Here is a 26,963-nt window from a genome sequence, read left to right on the forward strand (position 1 = left end):
ACATTTTCTCACATTTCTCTCTCGTTTAAACTCTCTCAAAGTTCAAAAAAACCTTCGTAGGCGCCTTTGTCGGTGCGGAACGTTTCATCGACGTTGTGGGTTTTGTCGGGGAGGAAACAAATTGCAAACGTACAGCACTTCAGAGTCACACTGCGATCCGACGTTTATGTAAATTTGGCTGATCGTACAAATCGTCAAATCGCACACAAAAAAACGCGAAAGGTGAACCGTGATATAGCGATGGACAACAGTATCCGCCCCAAAACAATGTATTAGCATGTTTCTAAGTTTCATTTTTGCTTTTGACGCTTTGAGACCCCCCTCGTTTTGCTCTCCGTGCTAAGTCACTCCCACTTCAGAGCGCTATCACAACACAGTCATCCCACCAATCAAACTACTACACATCGCGTCAGGTCCGTGAAGTTGTACTGTGTAGTTTTGTATCATTCTTTTGTATATTTTCGTACTAAAATCGCAGTTAACCGCAAGGACGGTTCGAATAGAGCCTGGGAGAAATTGCTGAAATACTCAAACATGCAGGAGGACAGAAACCACTTCATGTTTTTGATGAGAGAATATTATAACATGGTAGAAAGCTCCAAAAAGTTGATTTTACTTGATACCCACTTTTTAATTTGTCCCACATTTGTAAAATAGTAGAAAAAAAAGCTACACTGTGTGGCCAAAAAAAAAAGTCTCCACCTGGATTTAACTAAGCAAATATGTTGGTGTTGCTGCAGTTGGTCCGGTCGAGGTTCAGCAGAATGAGGTCAGCTGACACCTGAATATACTGAATGACCAGGTTATTACATCAGTGGATTTGTTCTTCCCTGATGACACGGACAGATTCAAAGATGAGAATGACAGGATTCAACGGGATCAAAGTGTGAAAGAGAGAGACAGGAGCATGAGACAGAGAGAGAGAGGGAGAAGAAGAGAGAGAAAGGGAGGTTGAGAGGGAGAGAGAGAGACAGAGAGAGAGACAGAGAGAGAAAGAGAGAGACAGAGAGAGGGAGAAGAAGAGAGAGAAAGGGAGGCAGAGAGGGGAGAGAGAAAGAGAAGCAGAGAGGGGAGAGGGAAAGAGAGAGAAAGCAGAGAGAGGGAGAAACAGGCAGAGAGAGATGCACAGAGAGAGAGAAGAAGAGAGAGAAAGAAAAGCAGAGAGCCAGAGAGAGGGGGAGGGAAAGAGAGAAAGCAGAGAGAGAAAGAGAGAAACAGACAGAGAGAGATGCACAGAGAGAGAGAGAGAAGAAGAAGAGAGAGAAAGGGAGGCTGAGAGGGAGAGGGGAGAGAGAAAGAGAAGCAGAGAGACAGGGAGAGGGAAAGAGAGAAAGCAGAGAGAGAGGGAGAAACAGGCAGAGAGAGATGCACAGAGAGAAAGAGAGAGAAAGAGGGAGGGAGAGAGAGAAATAGAAGCAGAGAGAGGGGGAAGCAGAGAGAGACAAAGTGAGAGATGCACAGAGAGAGAGGGAGCGAGAGAGGGGGAGACAGAGAGAGAGAAATAGAAGCAGAGAGGGAGAGAGAGGGCGGCAGAGAGAGAAAGCGAAGCAGAGAGGGAAAAGCAGAAAGAGAGAGACAGATACATCATTTTCACACATGGATCGTCCACCACAGAGTCCAGACCTTAACCCCATTGAGAATCTTTGGGATGAGCTGGAGAAGCTTTGAGCAGCGTCAGACTCGACCAGCATCAATGTGACATCTGGGTGGAAAATTAACGCAACACTGGATGGAAATAAATCTTGTGACGAAACAATGCCACAGCGAATGTGTGACATAATCAAAGCTAAAGGAGAAACAACGAGATATTAGAGTGTGTGACCTTTTTTTTGAGGTGGCGACTTTTTTTTTTTGGCCTGGCAGTGTATTTATGTATTGATACTGATCGTGGCAACAAAATGATCAACGCTCACTACTGTCAACTAACTATTGTAAAACACGCAAACTAAACTAAAGTAGCGTTTTGTAGTTGGAAATACGTTGTTTATATTTTAGTTTTGCATCACATATATTTGATTTTTAGATCTATTCAAGCTGGAGATAATGTTTCAGTGCATTTAAATAAAAACTCATCTGAAACTTCACCTGATAAACGGCTCGATACTTACAATAATATTACTTAGTCCTGCATCGAAACTAAAATCGCTACGAGCAACAAAGTGTAAATGCCATAATGAAGCCCTCGTGTTTTCTGTCAGGAGTTTCTTGGATGTGTTTTCCCGTGCCATTGTTGAGCTGCTGACGAGGCCCAGGGGTCAAAGGTTAACTGTCTTTGGTGGCGTCTCCCCTTCTACCTGGGGTTATTTTCAGATTTGATGCTTCAGTTCTAAGAAAGACGCCTTGTTTGTTTTTTTAACGTGGAGAAATACCTTTGGGCCCATTCTCATCAATCACACTCCCATAATTCTTACGTCAAACCCGGGCCGTTTATGTCAAACCTGGAGGCGACTGACCAAATTAGTAACTGTCATCGTCGTGTAATCTGTAGTTTCTTACAGTTTTCCTATAATATATATTTATAATCTTATCTTCGTAAAATAAAATATCTGGTTTATTCATGTCCGTCACCTTTCTATACCAAAGTAGCCCAGGATTGATTCGCTTAAACTTTTCTGATGGAGCGGCTGCCATCTGCTCGTCTCAGATGTCGTTGCTATGCTTGGAATGTCCCACATTATGGCGTAAAAGTTCCCGTTTTCCATGGAGACGAGCAGGCAACTCCACCAGGCGTCACAGGTCAAATACCCACACACTGTAAGTATACATCTGAGGTATTTCCAGCAATAAAAAACAAACAAAGTTGCAATCCAGTGAAGGCAAAATGGATAGGATTAATGCCTTACCGTGGGACATTCCAGGCAAGGCCATAACATCACCATAGTCCCTATCAGAATACTCGAGCAATCCGTAAAAAGCACGGATTATTTTAAATATTGAACAAAATCTTGCTGAGCAGAATTTACACGTATAAGCCAATCTAAAATGTTTTGCCCCATATTCTTTTAAAGAGGGGGTATTTTACTTCTATGGGGTATTAAAGAGGGTATTTTACTTCTATGGGGTATTAAAGAGGGGGTATTTTAGTTCTATGGGGTATTAAAGAGGGTATTTTACTTTTATTGGGTATTAAAGAGGAGGTATTTTTCTTCAGTTTGGTGTTAAAGAGGAGGTATTTTACTTTTACGGGGTATTAAAGAGGAGGTATTTACTTCTTTGGGGTATTAAAGGAGGTATTTTACTTTTATTGGGTATTAAAGAGGAGGTATTTTACTTCAGTTTGGTGTTAAAGAGGAGGTATTTGACTTTTACGGGGTATTAAAGAGGAGGTATTTACTTCTTTGGGGTATTAAAGGAGGTATTTTACTTTTATGGGGTATTAAAGAGGAGGTATTTACTTCAGTTTGGTGTTAAAGAGCAGGTATTTTACTTCTATAGGATATTAAAGAGGGAGTATTTTACTTCTGGGGGTATTAAAGAGGAGGTATTTGACTTTTATGGGGTATTAAAGAGGAGGTATTTGACTTTTATGGGGTATTAAAGAGGAAGTATTTGACTTTTATGGGGTATTAAAGAGGAGGTATTTGACTTTTATGGGGTATTAAAGAGGAGGTATTTGACTTTTATGGGGTATTAAAGAGGAAGTATTTGACTTTTATGGGGTATTAAAGAGGAGGTATTTGACTTTTATGGGGTATTAAAGAGGAAGTATTTGACTTTTATGGGGTATTAAAGAGGAGGTATTTGACTTTTATGGGGTATTAAAGAGGAAGTATTTGACTTTTATGGGGTATTAAAGAGGAAGTATTTGACTTTTATGGGGTATTAAAGAGGAGGTATTTGACTTTTATGGGGTATTAAAGAGGAGGTATTTGACTTTTATGGGGTATTAAAGAGGAGGTATTTGACTTTTATGGGGTATTAAAGAGGAAGTATTTGACTTTTATGGGGTATTAAAGAGGAGGTATTTGACTTTTATGGGGTATTAAAGAGGAGGTATTTGACTTTTATGGGGTATTAAAGAGGAGGTATTTGACTTTTATGGGGTATTAAAGAGGAGGTATTTGACTTTTATGGGGTATTAAAGAGGAGGTATTTGACTTTTATGGGGTATTAAAGAGGAGGTATTTGACTTTTATGGGGTATTAAAGAGGAGGTATTTGACTTTTATGGGGTATTAAAGAGGAGGTATTTGACTTTTATGGGGTATTAAAGAGGAGGTATTTGACTTTTATGGGGTATTAAAGAGGAGGTATTTGACTTTTATGGGGTATTAAAGAGGAGGTATTTGACTTTTATGGGGTATTAAAGAGGAGGTATTTGACTTTTATGGGGTATTAAAGAGGAGGTATTTTACTTTTATGGGGTATTAAAGAGGAGGTATTTTACTTTTATGGGGTATTAACTGCTAACACAACATATTTAGATCACCATGTTTATGTTGTTTTATTGTTTGGAAAATGCTATATTCACCGAAACCAACGTCGTCTGGGAGCGCGGGTGACGGAGGCTTGTGGGCGGAGCTTCGGACAAAATCTTACTGCTGACCTTAACGAGAGCTCGAATATGACGTCTAAAAACTTTTCAGGCATGTTTTTTGATGCGGGAATAACGTTATAACATGTTAGTAAGCTAAGAAAAAAAGAAAAATATGCGTAATACCCCATTTTTACGCGATATATCCAACAGAACGACTCTAAAATGGCTGCGTCGCTAAGTAAGACGTCTTAGTTATGTAATAGTTTGGTCCAAAAACCTGTTCACACTATTGGAAAACAAGTCGTAAAGTGTAGAGTTCTTCGACTGGAGATTAGAAGAAGGTGAAGAGCTGTGAAATCGGATTACGTTTGAACATTCCCATCCGCGGTGGGACTGAAGAAACCCTCCTAATGTAACCTGTCGAGGAAATATTTGAAAAGCTTAGCGCTCCGGCTCAGCGGCGCTCGGGTCACATGCGCTTAGCTATTTTGTTATGATCAGATTTCCTCTTCTCTTTCATCGCACCATCCTCCACTGACACTTCAGGTGCGTTACACAAGAACCGGCAAAATCATGACTCAACTTCGAGCCGTCTTTTCGGAAGTCCGCTCTCTCCGTCTCCTCTCCGCCGCGCACATTTTTAAGTCTTTGTTATACCGGCGTGTCGAAACAGCTCAGCGTTATCACAAAAGAGCGACGGGTGCGTTTGTGATAAATGTTATAAATGAAACAGTTGGCAGAGGAGGACGCCGACTCATTTTTCAGCGAGAGGTCGTCATAATTACTGCTTTTAGAGGCGGTAAACCTAATTGTGCGCTGTGACGTGAACGCAAATGTCTGACTTTTGTGGAGAGATACAGAGTGAAACTGATGGAAAAAACACATTATAATTTATCATTTCTGGTATTTATGGAAAACTTTTGCAGATACTGGTCAGTACTTTTGTCTAGGAACCTTGAAACACACTTCTTTAATACTTAATGAAGATGTGGTTCTGGTCAGAGGTGAATCTACTCGTTTAAATGGGCGTGATTGACAGGTGGATCAGCCAATCAGGGGCATGCATTGTGTTACGTGCTGGCGCCTCTTTGACCCATTGTCTTATACGGATTTGTTATGATATTAAAGTGGACACGAGAGTCAAACGGGTTAAAAAAGTTGCAGTTTTTTCTGGCTATAAGTTGCACTTTTTTCATAGTTTGTACCAGGGGCGCGACTTATACTCAGATGCGACTTATATGTGAAATTATTCAACATTACGGTAATTTAAAAGACATCTGAGAAAGACCTAAAAGAAAATTGTATTCTGCCAAGTCCGATGACGCGCTTCATCTTCCTCTGGAGTTGATGAAGTTGTTCAGAAGCGACACCGACGATGAAGAATTCAATGGATTTATTGATTTGTAGTGAGATCCAGAGTAAACTTGTTGCTTGTTTTTTCTGCTTTATTTATCTAATTAACTGTTAATATCTTACGTTAACAAACCAGACACATGTTCAGTTCTGTCTGTGCTTCATGTCGCTGAATAAATATAAATGTGTTACGTTAGCGTGATGTACTGATATTCAGCCTGTTGTTCTCTAGTTTATTATTATTATTACTTAAATTTAAAGATAAAGTGTGTGTTCTTGGTCTTGGATTTTGTAAAATAAATTTCCCCCAAAAAATGCGATTTATAATCCAGAGCGACTTATATGTTGTTGTTTTTTCTTCATTATGCATTTTTTGGTTGGTGCGACGCATAGTCAGGAAAAAACGGTAAATAGTTTTTATTTTAAGTTCATTTTAATTTACTTTAAAATGCCAAAACCTGCTCCAAGGCCAAAAACAAAGTAACAAAAGAAAAGTGGACCGAACTAAACTGGACCAAACTCTACAGGGCCAGTGCCGACACTAACCTAAAAGCAAAAAAAAAATAAAAATAATGGTGCTCAAATTAACCAGCACACTTTTTGGCACGCTCATCCGCTCCACCTTTCTATTGTTACTTTGTGTTTGGGCACGAGACGGGAGTGGTTTTGGCGTTTTGAAGTAAATTAAATCGACCGTAAAAATAAAAACTATTTAACTTACGTAACCCGTTTGATTCACGTGTCCTCGTTTGGTCCACCCGGGTCATAACACATGGTCCACCATTACCAAAACAAATATGGCTGCTTACAAGGAAGAAACAGTGGAAAAAAAAATATCAGAGGTGACAGAAAAGCATCAGATTTATTTATGGCATGCGATAAAGCGATGAAGGACATGGCAACCGCACCGATGTCCCTCTGTGTACAAAATATACACCATGGCGTTTTAAATTTTGGCTAAACAAAAAAAATATGGACACTGTGTACAACCCTGGTTTGAATTGCTCAATGTAAGTACATCGCCGCCGATAAGGGACGAACTAATACTACTAATAATGTTGTGTTCACGAGTGCTAGGTGCCTTTGAATGGTTTGAGTACACAGTTTGAGTATAGTGTTGTAAACAGAGCGTAGGTTACACTTTAATCCACCATTTCTGTTCATTTCTGTTCAAAGGGATTCTCATTTTTAACAAAACTCCCCTCAAAATGGAAGAATAGGTATTTGGGCCTCTTTTTTACGGATAATATACAGTGTTCCCTCGTTTACGTTCTAAAAATAACCCGCAATAGCCAAAATCCGCGAAGTAATCAGCTTTATTTATGTTTTTTTGTCTGTAAAACCCCTCACCACACACTTTATACACTTTTCTCACACAGGCGTTAACATTTTCTCACATTTCTCTCTCGTTTAAACTCTCTCAAAGTTCAAAAAACCTTCGTAGGCGTCTTTGTCGGTGCAGAACGTTTCATCGACATTGTGGGTTTTGTCGGGGAGAAAACAAATTGCAAACGTACAGCACTTCAGAGTCACACTGCGATCCAACGTTTATGTAAATTTGTCTGAACACATTCTGTACTGTACAGGAGACACGGCACGGAGGAGACTGATGGACAATGGTCTACAGTCCAACAGCCAATCAGGACGCAGAGCACAACGCACGGTTTAAAAAAACATGTAAAGTTGCGCTAAAAAAATCGTCGAAACAGCGAGACCGTGAAACATGAACCACGATATAGTGAGGGACAACTGTGCACGGTTTTAGTTTAGGTTACGCTGCTTTCACCAAATGGAAAAATACGTATTTGTGCCTCTTTTTTTACGGATAATATACTCAAATTTAACGCCACACTTTGGAACATTACATTTGTGCTATACCAGACCCGTCAACATTACTCACATTTTACAAAACTGAATCCCCGAACACAACCTTGCAAATCCTAGTCCACTTAAACGTACGAATCGCTTCTTTCCGCCTCCGTGTTTGCCCTCGCTCTGCTCCGTGGTGCGTTCGAGTCCTGCAGGTCCTGGCATTTTTAACGGAGATCGACCTTTAAGTAGCAGAGACACTTTCCGTCCTCTGGTGGCTGCTCTCGGGGCCGTAAACCATCTTCCGGTTTGTAGATTGTGCGCACACGCGGAGGGGGAGCGACGGCTTCGGGTTGTGAATTCGTCTTTTCCTGAGTCATTCGGTGCACATGCATTTTTCATGTTGTTGCTGAGCCAGTGTGGGTGTGTTGTTATGCGTTAAATTGATGGACTGTCAGGACGAGACGGGTTAAATGAAGTCCTCTGCGGTGTGGGGGAGGCTTGTGTTCGTATATTAGCAGACAGGGGACACGTATATTGTAATCATGAGGATGTAGCGATCAGAGCTGGGTAGAGTAGATGAAAAATGTACTCAAGTAAAAGCTAAATAGTCTTACTCAAGTAGAAGTGTAAAGTAGAGGTATTTGAGAAGAGGACTACGCGCGTGAGAGCGACTGTCGGGATGTAATATCTGATTTATAATTGAAAGTTAATGTAATTGGAAGGACAAAACATGAAATAATGCCACAAAGTCTGGTATTTTCAAAGGACAGACACAAAAATTAACCAAACTAAATCATATCTGAAGGAGCGCTGCAAGAAATACACATGTTCAAAGCATAAACGTAAAGATTTTGACACTCGTAGACTCGTAGTAACCAAAACTTTTACTCAAGTAAGAGTACTGTTATGTCAGTAAAAGTATCAGACAAGTAGGAGTAAAGGGCTGTTAGAAAAGTACAATTTCTTTAAAAAAAAAACAGCTCTGGTCATGAACAGAACACTACATAAAACACAAATACATAAATGTACATATCCATGGGTTTTCTAGTCGTGACAAATTATGAATGTTTAATGTGTTATGAAATACTGAAACAATATGCATTCATAGTATTGTCTTGCCAAAGTGAGTAAATATTGTGTTAAAATATGTCTCTGTTCACTCACATAAAGGTAAAGTGTGTGTTATTTCTTATTTTGCTACAATTACGTATCTGTGGCCCCTAATACGAGGTAGACGTGTTCAAATCAAATGTGTTTCTTTATAAAAAAATTGCCGATTTATTCCTAATTATGAAAAAAATATATAATAAAAAAATAAAATAAATAATAATAATAATAATAATAATAATAATAATAATAATAATAATAAATACATAAAAAATGAGCGTCACATAAGTCTTTAATTTGGGTTTCCAGCGTCTTAATCCAATTGGTTTGAACCTAAAATGACTTTAAAACAAAAACAGAACCAAAAAAAAAAAGAAAAAATGGCATGTATGTTCGTTTTTTTTTTTGTGTAGTGTCACGATACTAAAATTTCAAGCTTGATTTTGATACTAAAGAATAGACTTGATACTCAATACTGTATCTGATACCACGATGAAAATAAAAACACTCTTTATTTAGACGATAGAATGTGATTTTTAACATTAAATCGTAAATACAGTGGTCCCTCGTTTATCGCGGGGGTTATGTTCTAAAAATAACCCGCAATAGGCAAAATCCGCGAAGTATCAGCTTATTTTTATTTTTTTAAACCCCTCACCACACACTTTATACACTTTTCTCACACAGGCGTTAACATTTTCTCACATTTCTCTCTTGTTTAAACTCTCTCAAAGTTCAAAAAACCTTCGTAGGCGTCTTTGTCGGTGCAGAACGTTTCATCGACATTGTGGGTTTTGTCGGGGAGAAAACAAATTGCAAACGTACAGCACTTCAGAGTCACACTGCGATCCAACGTTTATGTAAATTTGTCTGAACACATTCTGTACTGTACAGGAGACACGGCACGGAGGAGACTGATGGACAATGGTCTACAGTCCAACAGCCAATCAGGACAAAGAACACGATGTACATTCATACAAAAAGCGAACAGCGTTACAGCGAGGGACAACTGTACTTTCTTATATCTGTGTAATCCCTCAGTGTCCAGGGACGTTCCATTGTGGTCCATGGGCGTTTACTTGTCTACGTGACTCATATTTGTTCTGATAAGCTCAAGATAATTCTAAAACTAGTCAGAAAAGGTTCATTTCTGTCCTGTGAATGTGACTTTTTAGTGTCAATACTTGCTTGAACGAGTATCTAGTTTCTGTATTAGGTTTAGCATCGATTAGCATTTGATCTTCGATACTTTGGACGACCCTAATGTGGCGCGTTTAACAGATGAAATGAAGTTTATCCTTTTGTCTTTAAACGTATCTATTAAATTCAAAACTGTTTAACATCGCTTTGAACCAATTCCTCGCTGCATCTTCACATTTCGAGTCCATATGCGTCTGAAGGAAGAAACGCATTTTCCCCCACGTATCTACAAAGCCTATAGTTTGATTGACAGCTGAAATCACCTCTCTCGCGTCTGCCGTTGCTTTATTGAGCAGTGCAGAAGGATAGAAGAGCGTCTCCAGGTGGATATGGGAGATTGAAAGAAAAATCGAAGTGGAAAAAGCCACTGAGAGGGCTGTGTGAAAAGCACTAAGTGACAAATGGAGTGGGGAGACACAATCGCTCAAGCTCACTGTTCAATAAATAAGTAAAACACGCAGCTGGTTGTAGTTATGTTTATTACAACGTACGAGCAAAAAGACAGGCGTGCTTCACTATACGGATTTACATAAATAATTATCAGTGTTACGATGGTTTTAGTGCTTCATGGGTTTGGTCACTGGGCTGGACAAGAAATGAAAATGTAGCAAAAGACAAATGTCAGATTTCTGCTGGACACTGCCTTATATCTGTCTGAAACTGTCTAAAAACACCTATTGTTTACAGTTTTTTTGTGCCTGAGTCGTACTTAACACAGTCATTCAAGCCCCTAATGAGTGATTTCACACCTATTATCATCCTGGCTAGCCCTTTTGTTCTCTTTGTTTTGCTTTGGGTCTGAGGATGGAGTTATAGATGGAGGATAGATGTTGTCTGAGGCCCCCAAACAGAAACTGTAAACAATCTGTGTTTTGAGTTTCAGTGTCGTTAGCTCCTCCTTTCAGACAGATATAAGGCAGTAGAAATCTGACCAGAACTGAAGAAGCGTCTTGGATGAGCAGCGAAACGTCGATTTTATATTTTACTTTTGTGATGGATCAGACCTGAACGAATGAGGGATTAAACAGATATCTTTGAAAATATATTTACTACTGGCTATATCTGCTTTACAATGTATTTTGTAACTTGATCAGTTGTATTGTCCAATCGCGGTAAAGTATTTTGTATAAAGTGGCCCCTCATTTATCGCGGGGTTTACGTTCTAAAAATAACCCTCAATAAGCGAAATCTGCGAAGTATCAGCTTTATTTTTTACAATTATTCTACATGTTTTTTGCTGTAAAACCCCTCACCACACACTTTATACACTTTTCTGTTCTGCTGTTTGTTATGTATTTACACTGCACATGCACTCAGCACAAGAGAAAACCTGCCACAATAACAAATTTTGGAGCAAAGAGTAACTGTACAGGAATACATATACTCAAAGTATAAGTATTCTGAGCATGTATTAGTGAGTAGCTTCCAACCCTGGGTATTTCATATAACAGCTGTTGAAGTACAGTCATTTGTTGATGCTGTGTCCAAACTCTATTTTGAGTGATTCTTTTGTATATTTTTGGGTTTTTTTTATGTTTTTTTTCTTCAGTTTTGTAGTTTTTGGATCACATTAGCATATACGCTTTTAACTAATGGAGGATTTTTTATTATGAATTTGACTAAAGACATTTTACCTGCCGAAAAAAACCCAAAAAACATCAGATTTCCCCGTTCACTATATGATCCCTTAGTTCATTAACTGTCCAATTATCCTCACACGGGCTAAAAATAATTGCTAACATCCCCAGCAAATCCTCGCAGAAGTAGACACATGAATGAATGTACCCTATGTTTTCCAGTGACCTTATACTCGATCCAAAAAAACCCACCGCCGAAAAAATAGCTGCTAGTCTCCATGGCAACCTTTGTGCACTTCAATCACAGAAACCAGGCCTGCCTCGCTAGCAAACTGTTTATGAATGAACTGATTTGTGCAACAACGCAGATGAAAGACCAACCAAGTGTCGCCGTTTTAATGATGGGGAAAGAATGTGGACGATCATTAAAGTGTACGATTTGTGTGAGTACAGAGCGATGTTTCACAAGCGACGGCACAAGCTGTGGGGCTATGATGCGATTGTGTTGGATGTATATAGAGACGGAGACGCTGAATAGTATCGTCACGACTAATTGTCAGCTTAAATCAACAGTAATGAACTTTCTTTCAGCCCCTTCTGCAAAATGGGCATGTCACTCAAATTGAACATGACGCAGCTGCTATGTTTGGAAATGAGAATTTGGATCTTGGACCAGAAAAAAAAAAAAACACCAGCCCTTCTAATGGCTCAGTGAACACTCCTTTTTCTGTTAAAGGTTTGAGCAGGGACCTATAAGTAAAATATGTTATTATCATTCTTCTTATTCTTACTCTTCTTATTCCTTTTCTTCTTATTCTTATTCCCCTTCTTCCTATTCTTCCTCTTCTTATTCTTATTCTTCTTATTCCTTTTCTTCTTATTCTTATTCCTCTTTTTATTCTTCCTCTTCTTATTCTTCTTATTCCTTTTCTTCTTATTCTTATTCCTCTTTTTATTCTTCCTCTTCTTATTCTTATTCTTCTTATTCCTTTTCTTCTTATTCTTATTCCTCTTTTTATTCTTCCTCTTTTTATTCTTCCTCTTCTTATTCTTATTCTTCTTATTCCTTTTCTTCTTATTCTTATTCCTCTTTTTATTCTTCCTCTTCTTATTCTTCTTATTCCTTTTCTTCTTCTTCTTCTTCACCTTCACCTTCTTCTTCTTCACCTTCACCTTCTTCACCTTCACCTTCTTCTTCACCTTCACCTTCTTCTTCACCACTTTCTTCTTCTTTCTTCTTCTTCTTCACCTTCTTCGTCTTCTTCTTCGTCTTCTTCGTCTTCGTCGTCGTCTTCTTCGTCGTCGTCGTCGTAAAGGTTGACGAGTTGCTATCTGCTCAGCTCTACGGAGATGTTTTGCCTAAAATGTTCCACAGTATGGCATTAAACTTACAAATGTTGTTATTGTTAAAAACATGTCTTCTTACTGCGAGTGGGCTCACCTCTCCACAGATCTGACTTGTAACGTGGCATCACCTGCGTAAATGGAGACAGATCTGTTCAATGTGTTTAATGTGACACTGCTGTGGAACATCTCCATGGAGACAAGAAAAGTTACACAGTGCAGTCAAGATACACTTTATTGTCCTAAACATAGGGCAATGTGTCCACTGCATTTGACCCATCCTCAGCGCTGATGGGGCGTGTCCAGGAGCTTGTTGATGGGCTCGGTCAGGAGTACCTCAGCTGGAGGGTTTGACCTGTAGTACATGTTTTGGTCTGAAGGGGGAACCGGAGAGTCCAGAGGAGAACATCCAAACTCCACACAAAAAGACCCAGTCGACCCGGGACCTTCTCTGAGCCACTGAGCCGCGGCGCCGTCACGTTTGAGCTTTAACTCGAGCACGTTTGCAGCGATCGGTTAATACGCCTCGATTCTCATCTCCGCCCGTCAGTCTCTCATGAAGTAATCTGCAGTAACGCTCGCTCAATAATGGCGGCTCTATTAGCCTAAATAGCACAATTTGGCTTCACAATGGAACGGTAATTGCCGGGCGCAGAGCTTTGAACTGCCAAGGCTGACCATTCCACATTAACATCATCATAATAATTTTACTTCTTCAACTTACTTAGTGCTTTAATAAAGAGGGACAAAAGTGCCAAGGAAAAGAACAGTCTGTGCTGGTATATTACATACATATATTATTATTATTATTATTGCAATACAGCCAGACCTTTACAGTAAATGGAACAGAGCTGGACGATACAGCAAATAGTACAAATTTTCTCATAACAAATAAATATGTCATTCAAACTTTATTTAAAAGGGACGTATTCAGCAAAATCAGCTTTCTGAGATGTTATACTTGCTTTATTTTCTCACTGACACGCTTGTATTTAGAGTTTAGTGCAAGTTTATGTTTATATTTAAAGTCTGTGCTCTGATCTAACCCTGTTTCTCCTCCTTGTGCCCACTGACCTGACTCACTCCAGACTGACGTGTCGCTCTGAAATGAGTCCTACGTATTGTCAATCTGGGTCGGCTCTCGCTGAAAAACATCAGGAAAAACAGAACGTCGTGGTGTTTATTTAAATCTGATCGACGGAAGCGTCACAACCGCAGAACGAGCCGGAAAATCAAACTTTTGTTACATCCGGTTGAGAGAAAAGTACCTTCTTACCTTCTGCACGTTTTGTTTTTTGTTTTTTTTTGTTAATGCCTGTGTGAGAAAAGTGTATAAAGTGTGTGGTGAGGGGTTTTACAGCAAAAAACATAGAATAATTGTAAAAAATAAAGCTGATACTTCGCAGATTTCGTCTATTGTGGGTTATTTTTAGGATGTAAAACAACGTAGTTTCACTTTCACTCTTTGCTCTCCGTGTTAAGTCCCTCCCCCTTCAGAGCGCCATCAACCCAATCTGCGTGCGTCTCACTAATGAAACTATTGCACATCACTTCATGTTTGTCAAGTTGCTGTGCACAGTTTCGTATCATGTTTTTGCATATTCATGGAGAATTATCGTTTAGGAGCGCGGGTGACGGAGGCTTGTGGGCGGAGCTTCGGACAGAGTCTTACTGCTGACCTTAACGAGAGCTCGAATATGACGTCTAAAAACTTTTCAGGCATGTTTTTGATGCGGGAATAACGTTATAACATGGTAGTACGCTAAGAAAAAAAAGAAAAATATCTGTAATCCCGCCCCGATATATTTGACAGAACGACTCTAAAATGGCTGAGGAAAGTGTATAAAGTGTGTGGTGAGGGGTTTTACAGCAAAATATATGGAATAATGTAAAAAATAAAGCTGATACTTCGTGGATTTTGTCTATTTTTGGGTTATTTTTAGAACGTAACCCCCGCGATAAACGAGAGACTGTACATCCGCCGCCGTCGCCATGTTTCCTTTGTTTCTCCTGAGTGTTTCGCCTTTGACTACTGCTCTATACTTACTTTTTAGTCCAATTTTATTTTCTTAATCTGTAGGATTCAGCAGTTAACTCACGTAATCTGCATTTATCCACAGGAGGAGCCGACAGTCCAAGGAAAAGCAAAACTGAATCCGCTGGTGACACAATCGCAGTTTAATAATCTGATAACGAACTTTTATCCACACACCTGCTCCTGTTTTTAATGTTTTATATGAACTTATATACTTTAAGATCAAGATAAACAAATAAAACTAATACCTCACTGGACTCTGTAAGTTTCCAACCCATAAATCGACAGACGTGTTGCTTTTATTAAGTAATTTTAGATCAATATTGCGATTTAAAACGTCCATAGTATAGAGCAGGAGTGTCGAACGCAAAATGGCTGCTCTCAAAGGGCCAAATGTAAAATAAATCTGACTAATTTTATAACTTGTTAATGAACTGCTTCTGTATTTATTACTTATTCACGTTACAAATATTACATATACATTTGCCGAGATGTAAAAATATGGCTGTGTAACTGTGTATCTCCTGAACTGAGATTTTAAGACCATCATACCTTTTAATTTACCTTCTCGAGGGCCACATAAAATGATGTGGAGGGCCGCATTTGGCCCACGGGCCTTGAGTTTGACACATGTGGTATAGAGTAATGGATTATAACGACGCAGCAGACAAAAGCACAGCATGTACTTACTCTTTAATGAACTTAAATAAAGCAGACGTTTGATCCGAGGCATAAACTCTACTGCAGTCTCGTCTCTGTATATCCACATGTGCAGCGCTGTTCCGTTATTTATGACTAATGGCCTCAAAATCAATTAAAAGTTTTCTGTATTGACTAAACGAATACTCAAAGTGCAGTTTGTCGATGTCGAACCCGTTTTAATCACTTAAATGCAGCGCGTTCAGATCCATAGCTGTTTCTGGTGGTTTCAAACTGCAGCAGACGCCCATGTTTAAACTTTAATTAATGCTGCCGTTTCAGATTTGTTTACCACTCTCTCTGAAAACAACTCCATTTAGTGTTTCCATCTGGGTTTCGTCAGATGCCCTCCCGTAACGCTGTCTTTTTTTTATTTTTTTTAACGTGCTTTGGTTTTGCTTAAAGAAAACGTGAAGATTTGTGTTTGTGACGTTTTACTGTATTTGTGTTTGGATTATTTGCGTTCTTCTCTAAACCTTTAACTTTTATCTCGTCAGTTTCCTGTTGTCGTGTCCTTGGGCAAGACACTTCACTCACATTGCACTTCACTCACTCAGATTGGCAGCCTCACTTCTGTTATTCTGACTTAGGGCAGCTGTGGCTCTGTTTTTATTATTAGGGGGGAAAAAGCCAAATAAATACTGAAAGTCGTATGTTTTTTTGTTTTTTTTGTGATTTTCTTTGGTCTAACTATATATTTTTTGGCTTTTTAGGTTAAATCCCAAGAACAGAAGCAGCATACCAACCAGGTAAGACTGAAAACGAGCATTTTTGCAGATTTTTATCAAGGTAATATTAAAAAAAAACTATAATAAACACTTTGTTAAAGATTATATGATTATAATTTGTAAATGAAAGACGCCAGGATGTAGATGTTAGAATTATGACAACTCAAAGACGTAAACAGCATTTCAGAGTCTGATAATGTCGTTCTACCCACCAGTACTTCCTCTCCCAGTCCTACGTCGCCTCGCTCGCCGTCCTGGCCCATGTTTTCCGCTCCATCGAGCCCACACCAAATGTCCTCCACATCCAGCGACTCCTCCCCTGGAAGGTAAGTTTAGACTGGAATACTATTTTTATGATGCTGTATCTGGTTAAACTAACTTCATTTAGATTCCCATTAACTGTCCGGAGGCTCTGGACCCCAGTCTGTCGTCCATCTCCATCTCAAAGACGCTAATCACTCGTTTGAAGAGCTTGAAGTTCAGATCTTAGAGAAAAGAAATGGTTTGAGAGGAGTTAAAGAAGCTGTTTTTGTTAGGAAAGCGAGTCCTTCCTTAAACAGGAATGGGAACCTGAGACGTCATCTATCACCGATCTATAACCTCATCCTCAGACCCAAAGCAAACAAAGAGAACAATAGCAGGGTCGTTAAAGGTTGAATAGAGTCGTTTAAGCTGAAACTGGAGACAATACATGTTTTTACAGTATTACATATAAGACAGTATCTGACCAGAACTGAAGAAGTGGATCGGACGAGCAGCGAAACGTCTTCACTCCTACAACGATTTGTCCGTTTGACAGATTTAAACTTTGTCTTTTGCTGTGGATCAGACTGAGGGACTACACAAATGTCTGGAGAGTGAACAAGATGATTAAAAGAACGTCAGCAGTACAGTTTCGGTTTAGACAAAACAAAATGGCCGCCCTGGTTTTCCTTTGGCAGTTTTCAACGTGCAAATTACTAGAGTCGGTCATGAGGCAACTCTAATAGATCATGATGGATGTTGTCAAATATAGTGATGTAAAATGAAGTCACGTAAAGACACAGTATGTAATATTCTGGTTGTTTCCATGGAAATAGAAAGCTAAAACCACACTTTAAAACATTTTGATGATGGATAGATGAATTTTATGCCATACTGTGGAATAGTATTGCCAAATGGAGACGAGGAGGCAGGATGACACCCTCTTCCAGGCTAGTTAAGAGTCAGGTTTGTGGAGAGGCAAGCCCGCTCACAGTAAAAATGCTTGATTTTTGATGTTTTTCACACAAACGAAATGAAAAATTGGCTAAAATCGTGCATACTGTCGCGTTAAATCTATATAATTACAAATAAAAGTGTCTAAAAAAACAAATAAACTCACTCAAACCAACCTCTGATATGTTAGATGCTCCATTTTTGTTTTTTGGGGGGGGTTTTATGATGAAAATACCATCGGTCGTCGGTAATGTCCGCCACCTTAGCCATATTACATAACGCATCTAAAAAAATGGCGTTTTTATTGATGTGATCCAGCACATGGCAAAGGGGCCAAAGAATATATATCTGAATGAGTGTAATTACAGGGTTTACACGTTGGTAACACTGGTGAGCTGTGTGCATGACAGAATAGAGCCGTCTGGTGTTAAGAGCCAAAAACTCAAGACTGATGCCAAAGGAGGAGGCACCAAACCAATGTAGACCTAATAAAGCATGGAAAGACTAGACCCCCGGATCCTTCTCTGGGCAGTGGCTGTGCAGTTTCCAAACAGTTATATAATTTTAGATTATAATATTTAGTTATATCAGTGTAGTAATAAAAGTTCTTTAGACACTCGTTTCACCAGCAGCAATCAAGTTTATGTTTTATTCTTTCAAACGTTTGGATAAGACTTAATAATACTTCGCTTTTTCAATTAGTGGTTGAAGTTGTTTGGCAAAATTTACTTAGAAAGAACCACAATTCTTCTCAAAGTTACTCCATGTTTTAGTGGAGGCAAATATATGAAAAGTACTTTATAAAACTGGATGTGTTTATCTACGCACCAAATATCTGATCGTTTCTTTGACTGGCCACACCTGTGCTTGTTTTGGCAATGAAAAGTATGTAAAAACAAAATGAAAGAGAAATAGTTCAAGACTGAAAGAGCTTCCAAATACAACAGTTAGTCTAAAAATCTCTTGATTAATGTCACGTGTCACCAGGTGTTTTTGAACATCTGCAGCTTTTTACCATCGAAAAAACATTGTAAAAGTCAAAGGTTTACTGTCAAAACTTAGAGAGACTTATCCTGCATTTGTCTCCAGTAGATTAGACGACTGTAACGTCCTGCTCACTCTCCTCTAAACGAGCCTTAAGACAGCTGCAGTACATCGAGAACCAGGAAGTACTTCACACATGTGTCCTGTGCTCAGATATCTCCATGGCTTAGCTCCAAAGTACATCTGCCACATGTTAATGCCATACGAGGACTTCAGGGACCGGCCACCTGCTGGTGCCTAGACTCAGGACTAAACATCGAATCAGAGTTTCAGTTTTCTACGATTAAAACCTGAAACTGTCTTCCTGAAGATGTGAGACAGGCCTCGACTTTGACAATGTTTAAATCCAGGCTCAAAACGGTTCTGTTTATCTGTGAATATGACTGAAAGGCTTTTATTCTGCGCAGTTATGTTAATTTTATGATGCCTTGAAGATCAACTTTCTGTCTTTTGTGCATGTAAACACAACAAAAATCAGATCAAATTTTGACCTGATCATTCTACTCGTCTCAGGTGAATGTGTCCACTGCTCCACGTACGTTTATCTTGTGCACTAGTCTTTGTTTTTTTACATTTTGCTCCCAGTGGTTTGAATCCGCTGTGTGTGTTTCAGTATCTCGGGGAGGAAAGCGAGGGCTCTGTACGCCTGCAAGGCCGAACACGACTCCGAGCTGTCCTTCATCGCCGGGACCATCTTTGAAAACGGTGAGTCACTTTGGAGAGCAGGCAGACAGCAGGTGTCAGACCACCATACAGCCAATTTAATCCCCATGGAACTAACGATGAACTTAAATAGACTTGGGTTTGTTTTATGCATGTACTATGACCTGGAGCCTGGAGCCTGTCCCAGCAACTTTAAGAAGTTTATTTTATTATTTTTGAGGTAGATTCTTGGAAATGGACATTTGCTGCAGCGTGAAAAAGCTGCAAGATTTACTGACATCTTAAAATCCAAATATAATTGAATAGCAAAGTCATTATTTTGCTTTTGTTCCCTAAATATCACGTCTTCATTCAGTCTTTTACGATACATCAGAGCCTTTGTCCTTTGGCTCCGTGTTTCCAGCCTCCTCTGAATGGCATCACACTAAAATATTATCATAGAAACTGTCAAATTAATTGGATTAGTGGTATTTGGATGTCTTAAGGCACATGTGTCAAAGTCAAGGCCCGTAACACGTAATTTTATGTGGCCCGCGAGAAGGTAAATTAAGGCTTGACTGTCATTTTAAAATAAGTCTCTGCTGCTTTAATGTTTGCACTGACAATAAACTAATGAGATTTTCCCAACAAGTGGAACTATTTGCAAATAATCATCCCAAATTGTTCAGGAAGAGGAAAATTGTCGGCGTGGAAGGCAGTTTCAAGAAAGGTGCTAAAGGTGAATACAAGTTTGTGCTTTAAGGAGAAAATCTGTATGTTTTTTGTTTTAAGAGGCGGGGTCAGTACAATCTACATCGACATTTTGACACCAAACACGGAGCTAAGTATGAAAAAGTGAGTCTGCAAGAAAAACAACAAATTGTCCAATAAATAAAAGGCTAAAAAAGTCTGTTTTTGAAGCCGAGCTGAAGGTCTGTGAGCAGGTGTGTCCCGACCAGATACACACTTTTAAAAATGTCAGTTTATCAGGAAATACACAGTTACACGGAGTTACACAGACACGTAATATTTGCAACTTGTATAAGTAATAAATACAGAAACAGTTATTTAACAAGTTTAAAAGTAGTTACATTTATTTTACATGACATTTGTTTACATTTAGTGACATTTATCCTGCCGCACAGTCACATCTGGCCCTTGATGGCGGCCATTTTGTTGACCTGGCTCTCAGTGGAAATGAGTTTGACGCCTCTGTCTTAAGGGTTCAGCGGTTTGCTCAGGACGCTCCGAAACTGCGATTTGTAAGATTAATTAACAAGGACGTGTTAAAATCAAATGTGATTGGGGGTTTTTTCAAGGCACAACTGGTAATCCGTCTCATCACGACTGCAGTACAAACGGAGAAGACGTAGAAACTAAACAGAACCAAGCAGCCCGATGAGAGTACGCAGACTTTTTCACGAGCGCTGTGTTAAAATATAGAGCAAGGCAAACAAAAACCAAGGTCCATTTAAAACATTAGAAACAGGAGCAGGTGTGAGTTTAAATGTTTATCACCACATTATTAACGTGCATTAGTGGCACCAATGTATCCGGTTTTGCGTGTCCTTGAAATATATTCCATTTTTGAGAAGTAAAATAACCTCCGTTTCATTTCTAGTGTGGGTTTTCGACATAGACAAGTCATGAGATCTTGTATTCAAAGTTTCCGTACCAAAGTTCAACAGACAAGTGAGATATTCAAGCAGTCGATGAATTAGTCCCTTATAAATACGTTGAATACATTTTACACAGTGCTGTTTCTTTTATGACGGATGCGATTTTTAATTCATCTCCTGTTATGAAACGAAGCGCTGAGTGAAAGAGTGAGTCTGAGGATTTCAAAGTAAAGGATGATATCTGTATGGATGTTATAGCTCCGTAATCTAATACAGAAAGAAATGTTACTTGAACGATGTTTTTTCTGTAATTTAATGGGATGCGAGACTCGTTTTGATGTTAAACTGTTGCATAATTCTGAGATATGTAATTTAAAGGACACGTTTTCATCAAGTTGAATCTCAAAATATGTTGCACAGTTGTCCCTCGCTGTTCACCTTTCGCGGTCTCGCTGTTTCGTGGATTTTTTTAGCGCGATTTTGCATGTTTTTTTACGCCGTATGATTGGCTGTTGGACTGTAGACCATTGTCCATCAGTCTCCTCCGTGCCGTGTCTCCTGTCCAGTACAGAATGTGTTCAGACAAATTTACATAAACGTTGTATCGCAGTGTGACTCTGAAGTGCTGTACGTTTGCAATTTGTTTTCTCCCCGACAAAACCCACGATGTCGATGAAACGTTCTGCACCGACAAAGACGCCTACGAAGGTTTTTTGAACTTTGAGAGAGTTTAAACGAGAGAGAAATGTGAGAAAATGTTAACGCCTGTGTGAGAAAAGTGTATAAAGTGTGTGGTGAGGGGTTTTACAGCTGGAAAACGTATAATAATTGCAAAAAATAAAGCTGATACTTCGCGGAATTTGACTGTTGCGGGTTATTTTTACAACGTATCGAGGGACCACTGTACACTAACACAAGTTTAACTGGCAAAAGTGAAGAACACAACAACAGAACCTGCAAAAGTCAGTCATTTCAAACAGGAATTGAACCCCAGACTTCCCCAGTATTGTTAGAGTAAACCAACAAACAGATCATCCCTCACTATCCCATATTACACTGCGTTAAAGTCTTAAATATCACGATCATTACAGATAACGTCCCGCATCACCTCCTTCGAAACTGGGTCACGTTTGCCCCTCCAGAGGTTAATGAGTTTTCAATCTCATCTGATAGTGTGCGAGACCTTGAAGCCCTGAAATAGTATTTGCAGCGTTAAGACTTTATTATATAATGCAGAGCAGTGGCATCAGATGGGACTGGGTTTGACCTTGGGGACATTTAATCGCAGTAGAGGAATCCAAACACACATTCATCTCACACAGGGCACCCCAGCTGTCCCAGGCCTCTCATATTACTGCTGCATAATGTCATATCGCCTTTGGACCAACGGTAAATAATAGTAAAGGCTAATAAAGCGTCGTGCATCAGCTGTGAAGTCCTAACGCACAGGGGAATGCGGGTTTGGGGTTATGAAAATGCCTATTCATGTAAACACCATTAGTTATTACTTCATACAACGTAAACACAACAAATGCTAACTGTGCAAAGCCATGTCATCACAATTTGTATTTTTATTAGAACTAATTTGCAAACACTGTAGTTTAGACCGAGACAAACATGTTCTGATTTAGCATTATAAAATTGTTCTTGTGGATGTGTTTGCCTGAAAACATGAATTGCAATTGATTTTTTTCGCCAAACTGGAGCCAAAAAAAAAGAAAAAAATGTCTTGGGATTTTGAATTTCAACTTTGATTGACTCAAGGTGCGTCAAAAACACTTTGGACGGGTCTAGTTGAGTTGGACGCCTTTGCATTTTTGAGGACAAAAGCGTCTGATGTGCGTCCAGAGCGTCCGTTGTTTTGTTTTCCCTGTGTCTTTGTGTGCGATGGCTGAGCAGGTTGAGAGAGCGACTTTTGTGTATTTATCACATACTTTATAATATCTGTACCATTGACACTTTAGAACAGGGGGTCAAACACATTTTCACCGAGGGTCACATCAGCAAAATGGCTGCCGTCAAAGGGACAAATGTAAAATAAACGTAACTACTTTTTAAAATAGTTAATTAACTGTTTCTGTATTTATTACTTAAGAATCAGTAGTTGTCAGTGAACACAACTCACAAACTAGGAACTTGCTTCGGTGATAAAGTGCAACATAAAAACACTGATAATAATAATATAAAAAAGTAGAAATATAGCTATTATTTTTTGTAATTCTTTATTTACAGATAGTGGTACATAGATACAGGGTCATTATTAGACCAAATACAGTACCACAGTCATCCACATTCTGTCTTTAACTTCTTTTTTTTTTTTACAGAAGTTACACACAAAACAGAACTTTATACAAGGGAGAGAAAAGAGTGAGCCAGTGCACCTTAGCTAGACATGTAATAATAAATAACAAAAGAAAATTAAGTACAGAAGTCGAAACAAAAACATCAAGATGAGCGAGTTGAGCTGGACAAAGGTTTTATATATTTAACCCAGTTAGACCATAATTTAATCAAAACAGGTTTGAAATATAGCTATTATAATAAAAAAAAATACATATACAACAACATCAGAACAACTTCTACTTCTTCAAGCTACAAATATTACATATGTATATGCAAAGATGTAAAAAATATGTCTGTGTAACTGTGTCTCCTGATAAAATGACACTTTAAGACCATCATACCCTTAAATTTCCCGTCGAGGGCCACATAAAATAATATGGAGGGCCGCATTTAGCCCGAGGGCCTTGAGTTTGACACATGTGCTTTAGAATATCTGCACTAAACTGGACACTTTACAACACCGGTCACCTTAATAAGTCATGTTTGCACTGTTGTTCTGATGTTGTTGTATATTTATATCTCTTTTTTAAGCATTTCTTTTTTTTACTTTATGCATGTCCTTATTGTACGTATTCAGTGTTTTTATGTTGCACTTTATCACTGAAGTAAGTTCCTAGTTTGTGAGTTGTGTTCACAAACTGACAATGGCAATAAAAAGTCTTCTGTGCCCCAGGGTTCAATCCTAGGACCCCTGTTGTTCAATCTCTACTTGCTGCCGTTAGGCCAGTTAATACTCAGCAATAATGTGTCGTACCACAGCTCTGCAGATGACACTCAGATCTATGTCTCACTACCAGGTGAATATGGACCAGTGGATTCACTCTGACACTGCATCCAACAGATCAGTGTGTGGAGGAAAAACAACTTTCTCCAGCTAAACTCAGACAAGACTGAAGTCATAATCTTTGACCACAGAAACATAGAGAAAGTGTCAGCAGTCACCTCCAGTCTCTCTCTAAAACCTTCAACTCAGGCTAGAAATCTCGGGGTAACAATGGACTCAGACTTGAACTTTAACAGCCTCATCAAATCAATAACATCTGCAGCTTTTTACCACCTAAAAAACATTGCTTCTTATTCTGTAAAGCACTTTGAATTACCTTTTGTACGAATTGTGCTGTACAAATAAACTTGCCTTGCCTTCTGATTCTGATAAAACCCATCAGCGTTGGCGATCAGCTCTGCGGCGACGTGTCTGTGTGCGTGACTCGCCTTCACGCTACCCGGTGCACTCGGCATAATTAAGTTGCCGCTGGTTTGTGACTGATGTCTTCTACTTTTTCCCGATAATGACGTCACTAAATCACTGTAGCGTCGTCTCTGATTGGTTGACGCTGGTTGGCCGCTTGGTTTTTCCACTCTGACATCGGAGTCTTTGGACGCTCAAGACGTGCTGCGCCAACATCAGGCTTGCGTCGCTCCAACACCTGAAAATGCACCACGAAAACGCCAAGACGTGCTTCCTCATCACTGATTTCCCATCAACAGGTGTAGGCTCGAATATTTGCCAGAAAAAAGTTGTAAATCTTTTAAAAAAACAATGATAAACACATGAAAAGAGGGTACGCTGTGGGAGAGTGGTTAGCGTTCAATAGCCAACAGTGGAATTTTCCCATTAAACATCGACTGATATGTTTGTTTTTGGAGGTTTTTTCACGTCTAATGCTGACGGTTTAACATCCAGAGGAACTGATATGCTCTGCTGATACTTTTGGGTTGATTTTGATTATAATTAACTTTACAACAAACTCACCCACAGCCCTTTTTACTATTGACCTATAAGAGAGTTTTGTGCAGTTACCTCTAGTATTGAAATGAAGCTTTTTGTGTACCGTATTTTCTGGAGTATAAGTCAAAAAATGCATAATAATGAAGAAAAAAAAACATAAATCGCATCTGAGTATAAGTCGCACCTCGGCCAAACTATGAAAAAAGTGCGACTCATAGAGAAAATACAGTACTTTTTAGACAGCACGTCGCCCAAAACCAAATATCGGCCTGTGCTGGAGATTTAAGACTGATAAATGATACGCAAAAAAGTACAAATATCGGTCTGATGCATCTCCCTATCTCCTGTACTATTCTACTTATCTTCATCATCCTGCACCGCTTCGTCTCCGTTGTAGCAGGAGTATACTTCAGGTGTGTCAGAGCGCGTACCACCCGTCGCTGTCGGGTAAATGGCACACGCAGAGTAATGGGCAGCTGTTGACAAATAGCTTCTCTACGACATGACACTTACACACCAAGAACTCATTAGGGCCCTTCACGGGGGTTTCTTACAGAGGTGAGAAATGCAGGAGCGAGTTCTGCAGGACGAGCTGTGGCTTTTCAGACCTGACACTGGGCCATTTACACAGAGCAGGTCGGCCGTCTGCTGTGGAGAGTGAGAATTCAAATCCATCATGTTGTTTTCTTTTCTTTTTAAATCATTTTACGCCTTTATACACAAAAATATACTAACATAAAATAAGAATGAACATTTAAAGGTGTAGTATTTCGATATTTAGACAGCATGTACAAGAAAACCTGTACCACGGTCAATCAGGTTAATTCAATTTTATTTTATTTTAATGTAATGTAATGTCATTTAATTTAATGTAATTTTATTTTATTTTATTTTATTTAAATTTAATTTAATTTAATTTAATTTAATTTAATTTATTTTTTTATTTATTATTTAATGTATTTTTATTTTTTACTTTAATTTAATTTAATTTGAATTGAATGTATTTGTATTTTTATATTTTATTTTATTTATTTTAATTTTATTTTATTATTCATTTATTTATTGTGACAGACAGTCGACATTTTAACTTGAGTGAAAAGCGACTGCATTTAGGTTTGAAGGAGATGATGAGACATTAAATCATCTGTTCTTCTTATGTGGGAGTGTAAATGTGTAAGTCTGTAATGAAACAAAACACAAAAAGAAAACTAAAGAAGCAGGAGGGAAGGGGCGGAACATTTAGAAAGAAGAGATAATAAATGAATCATTTAGTGAAGTTCCAGTTTGTTTTTTTAATATAGTCCCTTTTCCTCTTCCTTTACCTCTTCTTCTGTTGTCCCTTTATTTCTCAGATTCATGTTTTATCTTCAAATAATCTTAGTTTGAGTTCCCTGTGTTTGCTAATACCATGCACAGAGTAGTTAGGGCTACAAAAAAGTGTTTACTTTTGTCCTTAAATAAAGTTTCAGTACTCGTGGTTTGACTTTACATAACGGCACGTGGCGTTGTTCACATTTTCAGTAACATCTAACCACTTAATTATGCATTAGACTCCTTCATTACATTATCGATCACGTCCCATACCAAGATCTGGACTAAAAGGTTTGCACTTGTACAGAGGAGGGACAGAGAATAAAGGTTTTGAAATATTTTATTCTCTATATTGTAATTTACTACACAAATAGCTAAAGGTGCTTGTAGCTTTAAGTCGTGTTATAATGTTGTTACCTCCTCAAAAACAGACCTGGAGTTGTGTTTTGTTTCGTTCACACATGTTTATTATCAGTCTGTACATCTCCAAAACTCAAAATGCTCCGTTCCACCTTGTGATGTCATGACGTGGTGAAAGTTTTCAAGTTAACCGCTACTTTTTACCTTTTATTTAATAGAGATGGGCAATTCCAGGGCTTAAATGCTCCAAATGATTCTAGTGAAGGTGTTTATGGAGTTTAAAAACACAGTGGAGCACTTCCTGTATCACCACATGACATCACAAGGTGGAGCAGAGTGTTTAGAGACCCTAAATGTGCAGGGTTTGTGTGTTAAACTTGTGTGAAT

At 38.8% G+C, this 26,963-nt stretch overlaps 1 protein-coding gene across 1 annotated transcript in view; it reads left to right on the plus strand.

The window, feature by feature from the left end:
- LOC117381905 (rho GTPase-activating protein 26-like) overlaps positions 1–26,963 on the plus strand; it is a 161,695-nt gene that overhangs the window by 131,410 nt on the left and 3,322 nt on the right. The window contains exons 21-23 of the mRNA XM_033978956.2: positions 16,317–16,352; positions 16,547–16,657; positions 19,186–19,277. Of these exons, the coding sequence (XP_033834847.1) occupies positions 16,317–16,352; positions 16,547–16,657; positions 19,186–19,277 (239 nt within the window). The remainder of the gene's footprint in view (positions 1–16,316; positions 16,353–16,546; positions 16,658–19,185; positions 19,278–26,963) is intronic.

This window comes from Periophthalmus magnuspinnatus, chromosome 14, assembly GCF_009829125.3.
Source record: "Periophthalmus magnuspinnatus isolate fPerMag1 chromosome 14, fPerMag1.2.pri, whole genome shotgun sequence".
Taxonomy (NCBI): domain Eukaryota; kingdom Metazoa; phylum Chordata; class Actinopteri; order Gobiiformes; family Gobiidae; genus Periophthalmus; species Periophthalmus magnuspinnatus.